At 38.6% G+C, this 14624-nt stretch overlaps 1 protein-coding gene across 5 annotated transcripts in view; it reads left to right on the forward strand.

The window, feature by feature from the left end:
* The window catches only part of LOC131677014 (prion-like-(Q/N-rich) domain-bearing protein 25), a 30001-nt gene extending 15870 nt beyond the window's left edge, over window positions 1-14131 (forward strand). For 3 of the 5 annotated variants that reach the window (XM_058956504.1, XM_058956502.1, XM_058956501.1), the window contains exons 2-8: window positions 6135-6430; window positions 6492-6609; window positions 6679-6954; window positions 7017-7256; window positions 7314-7862; window positions 13449-13598; window positions 13669-14131. In XM_058956504.1, the coding sequence (XP_058812487.1) occupies window positions 6320-6430; window positions 6492-6609; window positions 6679-6954; window positions 7017-7256; window positions 7314-7862; window positions 13449-13598; window positions 13669-13772 (1548 nt within the window). In that variant the 5' untranslated portion in view covers window positions 6135-6319 and the 3' untranslated portion in view covers window positions 13773-14131. Of the gene's footprint in view, window positions 1-900; window positions 1171-5747; window positions 5897-6134; window positions 6431-6491; window positions 6610-6678; window positions 6955-7016; window positions 7257-7313; window positions 7863-13448; window positions 13599-13668 lie in introns of those variants that run through there. The other 2 variants (XM_058956503.1, XM_058956505.1) reach the window with 2 other exon arrangements.
* The last annotated feature ends 493 nt before the right edge of the window (window positions 14132-14624 follow it).

Here is a 14624-nt window from a genome sequence, read left to right on the forward strand (position 1 = left end):
AAAGCAAATAGTCTGGCTATGTCCACACTGCTTTTACAGTAAACGCAGGAGTATTTGCTAAGGCGTTGCGCAAGAGTCTATCAACGGTAGGTTGTCTAACTCTTGGCGCAAACAGATCAAACTGGTTCTACTAAATTTGAAAAATATTGCTGAATATGACATAACCGCTACAAATTACACTCTAGGGAGTGTATAGCCAAAAATAGGTAATTTTCCACCATGTGCTGCATTGTTACCCTATGGGTTACAGGTAGTCGGATCATAGTTTAAGAATGGACGAAAATGGCCTTTTACCGCATTTGTTGGTTTGTTTCTTGATTGGATACTTAAACTTATTGGAAATCTTCGATTTCGATCAAAGTCCCTCTAAACAAGGTCCTACTATGCGTCAAAACTGTTAGTGGTAGTGAACAGAAACAGCCTATAAAACGTGGTATTGATGACGTAGGTGCTACCATTCGCCCATAGAAACTGTCACACATACGAGCGGAGAGCCAGTTTTCGTTTTGACGCATGCTAGGACCTTCCTTTATAAGGACTTTGGATTTCGATAGAATTCGCAGCCGATCATTCAAATATAGTCACAGCTCTAACATGTGGCTACTATCTCGAAATTTATCTCGCGTTTGTCAGACCGTAACATTTATGAGTCTGGATACTTTCGAGGAAATTTTCGTTGCAAATCGTTGCAAACCTACACCCAATCCGTATCAAAACAGCTCTCCATCAAAAACCTAAGACCAGAGTATTATCTTTTTCCTAATCAAGTTTTTTTTCAATCTGTAACATTCAACATATACCTTCCTCCACTAGCCTACATAGATGGCGATAAGCAATTTAATAGCACTACTCTTATCTATTAATGACCAGGTATAAGCATTTCAAATCCACTCGTTGAGCATATCTTATCCTAATCCTAAATATTCGGATTGGCCCGTACACTCAGGTGGTAATAATCTATCAACTGTCCTGGTATATATTGATAACAAGCCGGCTCATTAAAGTGATAACGTGCTTGTGCTCCGACACGACGGAGGACGGCTAGCGAATTTATCGAAGCTGTTGCAGCTGGTCAGTATCGAACAGGTGTTTGGAATAGTTGCTTGGAATCAGCCGGAATTAAAATGCGATCGTTGCTCAAGTGTTTTATGGTGATTCTAATTGTTCGAGGTATTTTGATTCTGATTAATGTCCGTGCATAGGCGAAATCGTTAATTGATTTTCTTCAAGTTGAAGATTTTTTGTTGGTGATGGTCAAAGTCCCTCAAAACAAGGCCCTAGCATGCGTCAAAACTGTTAGTGGTAGTGAACAGAGCTATAAAACGTGGTATTGATGACGTAGACGCTACCATTCGCCCTTAGAAACCGTCACACATACGAGCACAGAGGCAGTTTTCGTTTTGACACATGCGAGGACCTTCCTATATAAGGACTTTGGGTGATCGTAACTTTTAGTTTATAGAAGAGATCAAGATTGTAATTGTTAAAACGAAATCGTAACGGAACAACCGCTGATTTATGATGGTTTAGTTATATACTCTTCTACGGAAATTTACAATTGGTATGCTCGGTCTGGTGGCAAGCATATGTTAATGTACAGTGTTTGACAGTGGGCAATATTAACATAACAATATGACCCACACGCCAACAAGATTTGTGTTAGACGCATTCAAGCAACTTTTGCTTTCGATTGAAAAATATCTTCGAAATAAATACTTATCTTTTTTCGTCGACGAATTGATGAAATAATAAACTGGATTTTGTTTAGAAACCATCCAGATTTTGGATTGATTTGTGTATTGATTGCTTTGATTTCTGATATTTTTTCTTCATTAAATCATGGCCACCTGACAGACAACTGGGTTTGTTTTTCTGTCAGTAGCGTAAAGCTACAGCAAAGTTCATCGTCGCGTCGATAGGTATCTGCAAAGTTGATTTATAAATTTAAACAGTCATTTGTGATTATATAGAAATAAATGAATTGTGTGATATTTTGAAACAGCTAATCATCGTTCAGAAAACCTAGGCAATACTTTTCTTTTCCGATGTTGTAAGCTTACATTTATGTTGACATCCCGTTTTAGCTACACTAACAATGAGGGGTAATTGTTTACTTTAGGTACTTTTCCCCCTGTAAGTGGAAAACAATTACATCAAATTGGTCGGATTGAGATTGGATAAATTTGTTGTAATTTTTTCGAATTTTTTAGCAATACTCGATTTATTAGAAAATTGTTTAAATTTTCTAAAATTACCGAAAAATATACGAATTCATGCAAAATCGAACGGAATATAACAATTATTCTGAAATGACGTTCCCCTCAGGTCCAGTTGAAAAGTTACCAACAAGCGAATCGTGACTGTATGCAATATAGAAACTTTTCGGATTGGAAAATATCGTTAACAATCTATGTCTTATGACAATTTAATTGCTGGTTAAAGAACGGTCTATTAGGTCGCCCAAAACAACTTTTTAAATATACAAAAAACTAAAATCTTAAAATGGTCAAATTTTTGTTTATGTTATAGGTACTGTGTCCTTTATCTACAACTACAACACGATTTCAGTTTTTGTCGTGACTAACGACTTACCTTTCAATATAGGGGCCCCTTTTCAAAATTTCGGAAGAAAAATGATGTAAGATTTTGAACGCTTATATCTTTTGTTGTACTGAATGGATTTAATCAATTTCTTCGGCATTTTGTCGAAAATATTTGTACCAATGTTGTATTAAATTTTGGAATATGTAGGATATTCATTATCAACGGAAAAATAGTGTTTTGAAAAATCTTTCGAAAACGACTCGGAAAAGTGAAAATTTTCAGCCCATCCCGCACAGAGCCGTCAAAATGGTGCAGCAAATGAACAATAAAATAATGAAAAGTTTATATAAAGGTCCACTACATGTTTGTTCCTATGATTATTCGTATTGGGTTGCTTGACGAGAGCAGTTGGTGGGGGAAAGCCGGGATATTAATTTTGGTTAAGCCATTAGAAGTCGGACGGAAAGGAAAGGCTCATGCACGCCACGAGAACGAGCGAGAAAGCGATAGTAGTGCATATTAGCGAAAGCGTTACGTACATTTTGAACCTTATTAACTTTTCTTCTACAAAACGGATTGCCAATCTTGTTTCATAAATCGGAAGGAAAACGTTCAATGCATGCTACCGATGCGTTCTTTGCTATATAAAATTTGTTTAAATAGTTCGAAAACTACTTTAAATGAAATCAACATTAATGATAAAACCTATAAATAGGGGTGTCGCAGCTTTTCTCTAAGCCAGACGTGTGTAAGACGCAGTGCATAACAGACGTGCGTGGTCGTGAGAAGCTGCATCGGACGACCAATCAAATCAGCTACCATCGGAGAGAAGAAGAAAAACGTTGGTGGAGGTGGTGGCAGTGAGAAGTCCAAAAAGCCAAAGGCTAAGAAACGCAGTCACTGAAAAGGCGGTAGTAACTGCCACTAAAAATGCCACCAAAACATCGAAGGCTGCAAAGCGTACTCATTCGGTGTGAGCTGCGAAAGGGGAAAGATCGTATGGATGTACGCAGTAAAAACAATCGTCGGCAAGGTTTGAATTGTTTTAAAAGATTCCCGTCTTGTATCAACATAGTTATCTACAAACCGTCCTTATTAGGACGAATACAAAATGGAAAATGAATTTAATTAGAAAGTTTCTTTTATTAACTGGTATTAAGATTGCGCTTGGTAATTCTGTACTTTTACCAGTGAATCATAAGAAAATGTTTTTCTTATCTACAAACCCGAAGGTTTTTGCAAATCCTTCCAAAAAAATCAGTGAATGTGGCAACTCTACCACTAAGCGAAAGCTACACCAAAACGAATGATGAACATATTTTCATTTATCGAACAAAAGGACGTCCTTCCATCTGCATTGTAAAGTCAATAAATAGGAACAGCTTGATGAAAAGTGTGCTCATTCGGTGTGAGCTGCGAAAGGGGAAAGATCGTACGGATGTACGCAGTAAAAACAATCGTCGGCAAGGTTTGAATTGTTTTAAAAGATTCCCGTCTTGTATCAACATAGTTATCCACAAACCGTCCTTATTAGGACGAAGGCAAAATGGAAAAAGAATTTAATTAGAAAGTTTCTTTTATTAACTAGTATTAAGTTTGTACTTGGTAATTCTGTACTTTTACCAGTGAATCAGAAAATGTTTTTCTTATCTACAAACCCGAAGGTTTTTGCAAATCCTTCCAAAAAAATCAGTGAATGTGGCAACTCTGCCACTAAGCGAAAGCTACACCAAAACGAATGATGAAAATATTTTCATTTATCGAACAAAAGGACGTCCTTCCATCTGCATTGTAAAGTCAATAAAAAGGAACACCATGATGAAAACCGTGCTCATTCGGTGTGAGCTGCGAAAGGGGAAAGATCGTACGGATGTACGCAGTAAAAACAATCGTCGGCAAGGTTTGAATTGTTTTAAAAGATTCCCGTCTTGAATCAACATAGTTATCCACAAACCGTCCTTATTAGGACAAAGGCAAAATGGAAAAAGATGGGTTGGTAATGTATATGACATAACAGGGGTGTCATGACCACACTTCGAAGTTATTTCAAATCTTGCAAAGCATAAATTGACATAATTTCAATGATTGTTCCTTTATGAATGAAATGACAAATTTTCAGGTCAACGCGGCAATAACTTTGCAATTTATAGAACAATTTTATATTTTTAGTTATCATATATTAACTGTCATCTCTTCCAAACAACTTAACCCTCTGCTGCCAACCACGTGGTTTTGCAGGGTTAAGGAGAATCATTGTAAAATGTCCAATACATGATTTTATGTTGTTACCTCCACTAAAACCACTTCAGAACACTCCCACCTGTCATACATGTACATTGTCTGCATGTTGAAATCATTATATGAAATTATTGACCTGTATTCAACGCGGAGAACTCGGTAATAAATTTTTTTTGCTGAATATACTAACGAACGGGATCCCCAGGAAAATTTCGCTGAGCCCGGTGAATCGAACTTAATGCGCAAAATTTAGCCATTTGAAGGAGATACAAGCAGAATTTTAAGAATATGAGCATCGTGGTTATGTCCCGGACATTACCCGCCCCTAGTTTTTCGCTAAGCGTGTTCATTTCTGTACGGAAAAGATTCCGATGGTTGTTTTGAGAGATTTTAACATTGATATTTCAAAGCAAGAAAATTGTTCATTTCATGAATGAATGTCTCAACGAGCTTAGAATCCAGCGCATCCCCTATCAACGCAGACGCCAACAACAAAGGTTCTTTTCAGAACCACCATAATTATTATAAAGAATAACTTGAAACATTCCCACATATTTCATTGAGTATCATTCGATTTGAATTACAAGTCAAACGAGTAGTCACGACACTCCGGTTATGTCCTAGACATTACCCACCCATCTTTTTTTTCATAGACTTGCTAACCGAACCGTGTTTCGATTCCGTCATTATGATCACAACAGCAACCAGAACTTCTCTGCTTGCTAGACATCATCCGCGATCAGTTGTTTGTTTCTGAACATAGTTAAGTGGCGGATAAATTGTTTAGCTGATGGCCATCTCGATCTACCAGATACTGGTAAGACCTGAATTCATGACTAGTAGGTCTTGCAGCTTCACTATGTTTCCAGGTCGTATTTTTCTCCAGCGGGGTAATAAGATCCATATGCATATGGTAATCAAATTAAGTGACCATATAGCCAGTAAGCTCTTCTAGAAGGGACCTTATATCTCTTTTAACCGAGCTGCTCCTCCGTTAGACTAAAGGTAGAAATCAAATGGAATTTATACTAGTTTCTGGAGGCATACATCCACCAGCAAAGCATTCAAGGCCACGTAGGAACAAGTTGCAGAGCCGAGATTAATAAAGTTCTAGGTTAGTAGTATCATACTCTGCATTGTAATGTAATTATGTAGCTCCGTCCTGTGCATATATTGAGGGTGGCGTGTTAAAGCCCCATAAAACTCCGAACAGCCGCACATTGACCAAATTTATTACCCTTTTGGATTTTCTTTCTTTCGCTGTTATCGTGGAAAGAAAATCAACTATTTTTTTGCCTAACCCTAGTGTAGCTTTCGGCGCTGTTCGCTGACGAAATATTAATTTTTTTCAGGATCTCGTAGTGTTCTTTGGCCATGCATCACATCGGACGACTGCAGTAAGGTACCTCAAGCCCGGTGCTCAATTTACGGTTTCTGCCAGTGCCCGGCGGGTTATGTGTTTTCCACCGACGTTACCCGCTGCCTTCCCGAGTCACTGTATGGGGTAGCGTGTGAGGAAGCGGTACAGTGTTCTCATATGCTTACCGGTGCCAAGTGCGAGGCCGGTTTATGTACCTGTGATACCGATTACACCTACGTTCGTGGGCGATGCCGTCAGTTAGCAAATCTACACGAATCCTGCAGTGAAGTATGGCATTATTGGGATTTCAGTAAGCACAGTATGAATGAACAAAAATTTTCTTTTATAGGATATCGACTGCTTCTTTAGCTATAATCGAGAGGCAGTAGTATGCCGGCATGGATCTTGCCAGTGTGCACCGGGATTCTACGAAAGAAGCACCAACGTTTGCAGACGTGAAGTTACTCGTATGTAGATAAATCCTCTACTTACTTTCAACAGCTTAGAACGTGATCCCATTTTTTGATTTCTTACAGTTGGAGAGGCTTGCCTAGTGAATCAGGATTGTATCGGCGATGAACTGGAATGCCATGGCGATAAATGTGTAGATGTCACTGAAACGAAAACGTTTAGGGATGTCGGCGTACAGGCCAGATCACTGGAAAAAGTGGAGACGAAAGAAAGAACGTGGACTGATCGCCAGCAGCAGACGAGCAAGCAAAGTAGCTGCAATAATGAGATTAGCAACGATGTACGCAAAGAAAGCAGCTCCAGTGGTACTAGCGCGAAACGTTGTGATACGACAGCAGTGTGTAAGTGTAAATAATCCAAGTAAGCAGAGGTTTACATGTTGTTTTTACATATTTAAATGTAGTCGGAGACTCATGCACGGATGAAATGCAAGAATGCGCTGGTTTGCCATATTCGGTGTGCAAAATGGGTCAATGTCATTGCCGGGAAGGATTCTATCATGTACAGGGGGCTTGCAAGGCAGAACTGGGAGAGTACGTTCTTTCCGCTGAGGATTGTGGTGGAGGAAATATGTCCCCGGAAGGTCGATGCGTTTGTGCGAACAATCTATTTTATAACTATAACATGAGGACCTGTTTGAAAGGTAGAATCTATGGAGCATTTAAAGTATTGTAAATAATGTATCGTAATCTGTTTGCAGGTGTTCTTGGCATCAACTCGTCGTGCACTGCTAGCAGCCAGTGTTCACCATATGGCGATGCATACTGCCCTCAAGTATCGCCCAAAAGATGTTACTGTTATCCGTATGCTGCGTACGACGCCCAACAACAGATGTGTGTTCACAAAAAAGGATACGAGGAGTATTGCGAGAAAGATGAACACTGCACGCTGGCAAACGCACGCTGTACTGAGGTTAACACATGCGTGTGCAAGCCAAACTATTTCTACGTTAACGAACTGTGCAAAGCCGCGAAGGATGGGACATGTGACACGGAAGCAGATTGTGGATTCGACAAGGCAAAGTGTGAGGGGGAGGATGAAACCAAACCGAAGAAATGCGACTGTGTGAAGGGACATCTTTACCATGAGAATACGTGCCTAAAGGAAGCAGAAAAATACGAGGAGGAGTGCGTAGTTAATGAGCAGTGTCAGCCATTGCTTGGGAAGCTTGCCAAATGTAAAGACAGCAAGTGTCGGTGTGACGAGAGCGACACGCATTACAAGGACGGACAGTGCCATGTGAAGAAAAGTAAGTAATGTAAGTAGGAGAACTGCGGGTTGGACGAACACTCTAGGGTTTGAGGCTGTTATTAGAATGGTTCTAAGACATTCACAAGAATGTCATTCGCCCGAAAGATATTTACCCGAAAAACGTTCGCCCGAAAGCTTGTTACTCGAATATCATAAACTCGAATAGACCACTTGTTCGAATGTCATTAACCCGAATATTCACTTAAAAATCATATAAAATCAAATCCAGCGGAAAATAACCCTGCATATCGTATAAGTTCGCAAGCAAACTGTTGATCCACTCGTATGCCCGTTTTAATAAAAAAATAAGGGATGATTCTTTTATTAAATAAATTCTTGCTATCTATATACCAAAAAGCTCTCGCAAGTAAATTGTTGATCCAGTCGTTTACCCAGTTTATTAAAAATTTAGGGTTTTTTATACGAGACGAACCACTGCGACCAGTATTTAGATCTGTTGTTGTATGCCCCTTTCTTAAACTAATCTACTATTAGGTTTTACACAAACCGACGTAACCCCACAAAATGAGCCGGATGAACTTCGTTTGACAATTCTCGGTGGTTTGTTTACATGAAAGTTACGTGAGTTCGAATGTAATAGATGAGCACCCGTTGCACTCGCACTCACGCAACTGGCAAGGTAAACAAACCACCGAGAATTGTCAAACATGAACTTTATTCACCATGAGTTCATTTGTGTCGTCATCTTGTAGAACTCAATGGCACATGATGAGTGATTGTCGTTATTGAGAGACACATTCTTCCCAGTTAGGCACACTACTTCGTATGAAGTTTATTACCAGCTTGGAATTTGCAGTCGAAATATCAAAGGGCTCCAATGTTCCTTTACCAAGGACTCAATCTCGTTGAATCAATGCAGATACTCTGATGTTTCACTTTCAGATCCACAGACGCGGCATGTATGGTTTGTGAGCTTACCTCTTTTTTGTTTACTCTAAGCAACTCCTTGGCTTGTTCTTTATAGCTGTGATTTTCCACTTTTTCAGTTCCATTTTAAGGGCACTCGATGAGACTCCACATAATGGTTCTGGGCCGAAAAAAATAGTGGAAGACCCTCTTCTTGCTAGCTCATCGGCTTTTTCGTTCCCTGCAGTTAAGGGGTTAATTCCTTCTTGCAAACATGAGCTGCTCATTGAATCTGAATGCCAAATAAGGAAATTGTTGATCCACTCTTTTGCCCGGTTTACTCAAACATAAGAGTGATTCTTCTTTCGTACATGAGCAGTTCTTTGAATCTGTATATAAATAGCAATTTGGTGATTGTGGAACTAGGAATGTTTTTTGGCTTATGTAATATTCGGGCGAAAACAATTCGGGCAAATGTTCTAGAATCATTAGAATACAGTAAGGTATTTTACTACCTTTTTCCTCCCTTAAATTAATACTACCGGAACCTAAAACCCGAGAGTGTTTTGCTTTCTCCCAGTCCTAGGCACAATTTCATTATTGGCAATTCTTTGAATGCTCAGCCAATCCCCAAAAACTTCTATTGGATGCTTCCGATATGATCAAGTTTTTTTTTAAAATCAGGGTTTACCACTATTATTCTCTACTTCTTACTACCATTTGGATTGGAATATACAGTTAGCATCTTTATACTAGTTGCAATTTTAAGGAATTGTCTACCTATTTTCTCTTCCTTTGTGCCGCTCAATATAGAACTCCGACGTCGTAGACGATTTAGGAAACCCAACGGTAGGTTGAACAATGGCTGTAGATAGCATGATAAGTGCAACCAGTTAGGTAAAAGCGTCAAAATCTAATGATTTCCATTGTTCTTCTTACTAAATACTTCTCAATGTTTCTGTTCGTCGTTTGTTTTAGATTTTTGCGAATAGTGCAATACTTCACATTATCGGCCATTTTGTAAATCTACGAAAATCGGTGCTTGCTATGAAAAGAGTAAAACTGCTTCAATCTATGCACTCGACCGCTTGTTCATAGCTAAGACAAGACGTGACAATCGGCTTCTTATTTTTCCTTCGGCATTCTTCTTTTCGCACATTTTCACCCTGCCGAAATCTTCCGAACAGTGTTGCTGTTTTTATTAATGAAAATATAGTCTTGTTAATTTATTTTATGCCGACAAAATTTTGCGTCTTTAATTCACTATATTGATGAAGGACACGTTTTTTCCATGTCATGGTTGTTTAGTAAGGTTTGACGAAGCCATTTTCTGAATAATTTTAGATTACAGTGTGATTTCTGTCTTATTTTTGTTAAAGTTGATCAACCACGTATACGGTAAATGCATGATAAATACTTGTTTCACTTTGCCGCGCAATTTCAGTTCAATTTAGTCGTTTTTACTTTTTTAACGATAATAATTTTATTTGTCAAAAGTAATGACAATCTTTTCCTATAAATATAGCAACACTGCAAAACATAATTTCGATATCCCTGCAGTAACATTACGTACGGTGCAAAACGTCAGAATCTACCAATCAGGAGCTGGAACATTCTGACATAAAATTGGAACAAAAACGGCCCCCCTTATTGTCACGTCTTGTCTTAGGTTCATAGCTAAGACATGACGTGACAATAGGGGGCCATTTTGGTTTCAATTTTACGTCAGAATGGTCCAGCTTCTGATTGGTTGATTCTGAATTTTTGCACCGTACGCAATGTTACTGCAGGGATAGCGAAATGATGTTTGGCAGCGTTGATATATTTTTTAGGAAAAGATTGTCATTACTTTTGATAAATAAAATTATTATCTTTAAAAAAGTAAAAATGACTAAATTGAACAGAAATTGTGCGGCAAAGTGAAATAAGTATTTATCATGCATTTACCGTATACGTTCATTAACTTTAACAAAAATAAGACAGAAAGCACACTATAATCTACAATTTTTCAGAAAATGGCTTCATCAAACCTTACCAAACACCCATGACATGGAAAAACGGTGCCCTTCATCAATATAATCGATTCAAGATACAAAACATTGCCGACATAAAATAAATTAACAAGATTCCATTTTCATTAATATAAATAGCAACACTGTTCGGAAGATTTCGGCAGGGTGAAAATGTACGAAAAGAAGAGTGTCGAAGAAAAAATTCGAAACCGATTGTCACGTCTTGTCTTGGGTTCATAACAAAACTATTGTTAGGTGTTCAAAATTGTTGAATGAAACTTATGTCTAAGGGGCTCAGTGCAAGAACGGCCTAACTCGAAAATGCCTGTTGTTTATGTAACAATCACATTAGAAGAATCCTTTTTTCTTTTCAGTTTTCTGAAATCTATTTGTACGGAATTAAGAAATTTTTGAGCAAAAATTCTTGTTTTAAAATGGCCTGTTCACGAAATCAAGTAAAATCGTGTTTTGGAATAAAATTCTCCAACTTGAAATTTTCGATTACAAGTCACAGTGACAATCTTCAGCACAGAAAACTCTATAAAAAAAATAAGTAATCTTCTTTTAACATTGTTCGGCTTAGGTTGTTCTTGCACTGAGACTTGAACCGACAAGGTTGTCCTAGCTAACTGGGTCTCTTTACACACTGAATTCGAATCGTCACATGTGTACTAGACACCGCCCAGAAAAATAACGAATTTATGAAAACTCAATCGTCCTACCCTCGAGTCGATTTTCAGTTACAACAGAAGTATTGCACTACCAGAAGTACTTGTGGCACCTAGCGGTGAAAATATGAACTAATCCATGCAAACTTCAGGTACGTCAAGCACTCCTAGTGGAACTAGCAATCGACTAAGGGGTGGGCTGATGGGAGTCATATTTTTCTTGTCACTCTAATGTGTACACTAGCTATCCTAAGCTTACTCAGTGGTTGCCAGAAAACCCTCTTAGCTTGGGACTGTACCGCTACTTTGAAGGAATACATAAACGCTGACTGATCGCCTATCAGCGCACTTCAGTTTTCATATATCTCGTGTAGTTTGACGTTCCATGCTCTGCTCAAGCCTGGAAATAGCTTCCTTAGTCTGGAATCCTACCTCGGATTTTGGGTCTGTTTAACTTTTAAGATCACCTTTGAGAAGCAGCGTCGTTACAGAGTCTGTTAGACAACTTATAACATCTTTGTGTTCGGAAACTTGCTTACTCTTCGGGTTATACTAACTCTGTCACAATTCAAAGATGATTCGATTTCAGTAGAACGGATTCAATTACTGTTCTTTGGTGTTTGAAAAATGCGGTACACTAATGTCAAAATATTTACCAACTCTCCAAAACTTAATCTTTCTTGAAGACTGTGATGCTAGATAGTCCCTGAACTTCTCAAAGACACCAAATATCTCACGAAGTCAGCAAAAGTCATCCCCATGGCCTGTGATGCCTTCTTTGCTCCAACAAGAGCATTGTCGTCCTTACGTATGTGGTTGCCAGCTTCAGAACCTATTCTTCCCTGTCCCAAATTTTCTGGCAGAAACCGTTCTGCTCTAGGGGCAGATCACTCTAGAAATGTATAACAAATATGCATCAAATTAGAAAAAAATGCATTTAATTTCCATTTTTGCATCATTTTTGCACTCCCTCACAGGAAAGTTTGTTTAACAAACATCCTACGCTAATTCACTTTGTTCGACGTTTTGTTGAATGTAGGGCTAATTTTTTGTAGGGTTTTGACGTCTTACACACAACGCAAAATACATTGCACGCAACGCAAAATACATTACGAATTTATATTTTGATGGAAAGAAATGCATTTAATTTAGCTGATTTTAAAAAATGCATCACAAGTGATCTGCCCCTAGGTTTGAGCGAATTCTTTGCCAGAATTCTCGCACAAATCGCGCAAAATGCAGACAGAAACTCTGCCAGAATCAATTTCGCTTTGCTCAACTTTTGCTAACTTTCTGCTTGCAATGGTGAGTGGGTTATAGCGCTCCATTCTTGCACGACTGTAGTGCCATCTTTTTGTCATTCCAATAATACTACGTATTGGGCTATTCCTTCTCTCCGTTCGTTTTAATCTGAATGCAAATAACCCCTGAAGGATAACCCAAACGTTACCAAATTCATCTGACTGTAAATAACAAACCGCTGTTGTCTTCTGTTGCATCAATAAGTCCTCGAACATTAACGGTTCTAAGTTATTTGCATTAACGGACAACTTAGCAGTTTTCCAATTGATTTCCACCTCGGATCTACTGAGATCATCTTGTGTATATAACTCCATCTGGTGGTGGACTCCGCAACCTTGCATTTTCTCCACATATTTTGATGGTTTTCCCATACAAACTTAATGATTGACCTACTTGGCTCATGTTTGGAAGAGTCTTAGAGTGGCATGGAGAACAATGCTACTATACATCTGTTTACATCTGTTCAATGATAGCGGCCCCTTAGTTCGTTCGTACACAGTGTTTTTTGGTATAGAGAGAACCTTGTTCAAGTACCATGAACCATGGGATGGGCACACACGACCATCTTTCCCAATATCAGTAAAGAAACCTTTCCAAATCTCTCAGTGGAAAGCAATTCTCCATAATACATTATTTTTAAAATAAATTTATCGGATGCGATCATTTTCATTTCTGCCGCGTTGTCTATTCAAAACAAACGTTAATAAGATATTTAATTTATCTGATTATTTTCAGCCCTGAGCGAACGATGTGACCGGTCTAGCGAATGTTTCGTTCAGGACGCAGCCGACAACGTGGAGTGTCGCAACTCATCGTGTCAGTGCAAGTTCGACTATTCCCCGGATGTTGAGCGTCAGCGTTGTGTGAAGCCCGTTAAAGGGAGAAGTAAGTGCACTTCCGTTGATGAAGCTGCGATCAATTTTGCGTTACTACAAACATTTTGTATATATTTTAGATGCATCCGGGCGGCCCAGTGCGTTGAAGATAATTACCCTACTACTAACCAGTGCGGCTGTGTTGATAACGGGATCAGCTTTACGAGATGCCTATTATGCGTAGTGATAGACGGATTGAAAGTCGCTAAGCAACTGACTCTGTTTGATTAAAAAAAAGTTAGATTTAATTTGTCGATAATAGGTATAGATGCATATCAAAGCTGACAATTCATAGCAATTCAAATAATTATATAGTGACAATGACTGCAGCAACGTAATTACACCTATGATAAACCGATTACGCGGCATTATTTAAAGGCTACATCTAGTGTATAGCATGAACGAAGCATAAATTTAACTACCCCTTTGCACATGTAGATAACAGTGGAAGTTTTGTTAAAAAACAGTCGAAGCTAATGGTTATGATATTATGCTAGGTACATTGTAGTCTTGAAAATAAAAGCAATAATTTTAACTCTTTAAGTTGGTTTATTGTGTATGGAACGAATAAAAAAATGTAATTGCAATTCACTGACGGAGTAATTGTACACACTAAATGTTATTCTATTGAATCTTAGCTTGTTTCTCAACGTTTACCATATGTTTTACACAGCCGAGAATTAGCAAAACCTCAATTTTCGCGATCACTTGAACTGACATTTACTGTAACAGCGATGAATGGGATGTTGCGCGACATGTTCACGCTGTGGGTGATCTCCTTCAACTTTTTCTGAATGGATGACCCACCCGTCCCAGATGACAACCTAGACCTGGATGGCCATCACTCGCACATTTTAAAGTTATAACCAGAGTAGAAGTTAGGGATTTGGAACGGGAATGAATTTCGAACGACTGCACGATCTGTCTCCAGTAACACCCGATGAGAATCTCAGTTAATGATAAAGCAGGTTCCACCGTAAAACCTCGATCAGCCCCTGATAGCTTTTATTGTTTCTGTGTCGCCTTTCTTCCTCCA

The sequence above is a fragment of the Topomyia yanbarensis genome, chromosome 1, assembly GCF_030247195.1.
Source record: "Topomyia yanbarensis strain Yona2022 chromosome 1, ASM3024719v1, whole genome shotgun sequence".
Lineage (NCBI taxonomy): Eukaryota > Metazoa > Arthropoda > Insecta > Diptera > Culicidae > Topomyia > Topomyia yanbarensis.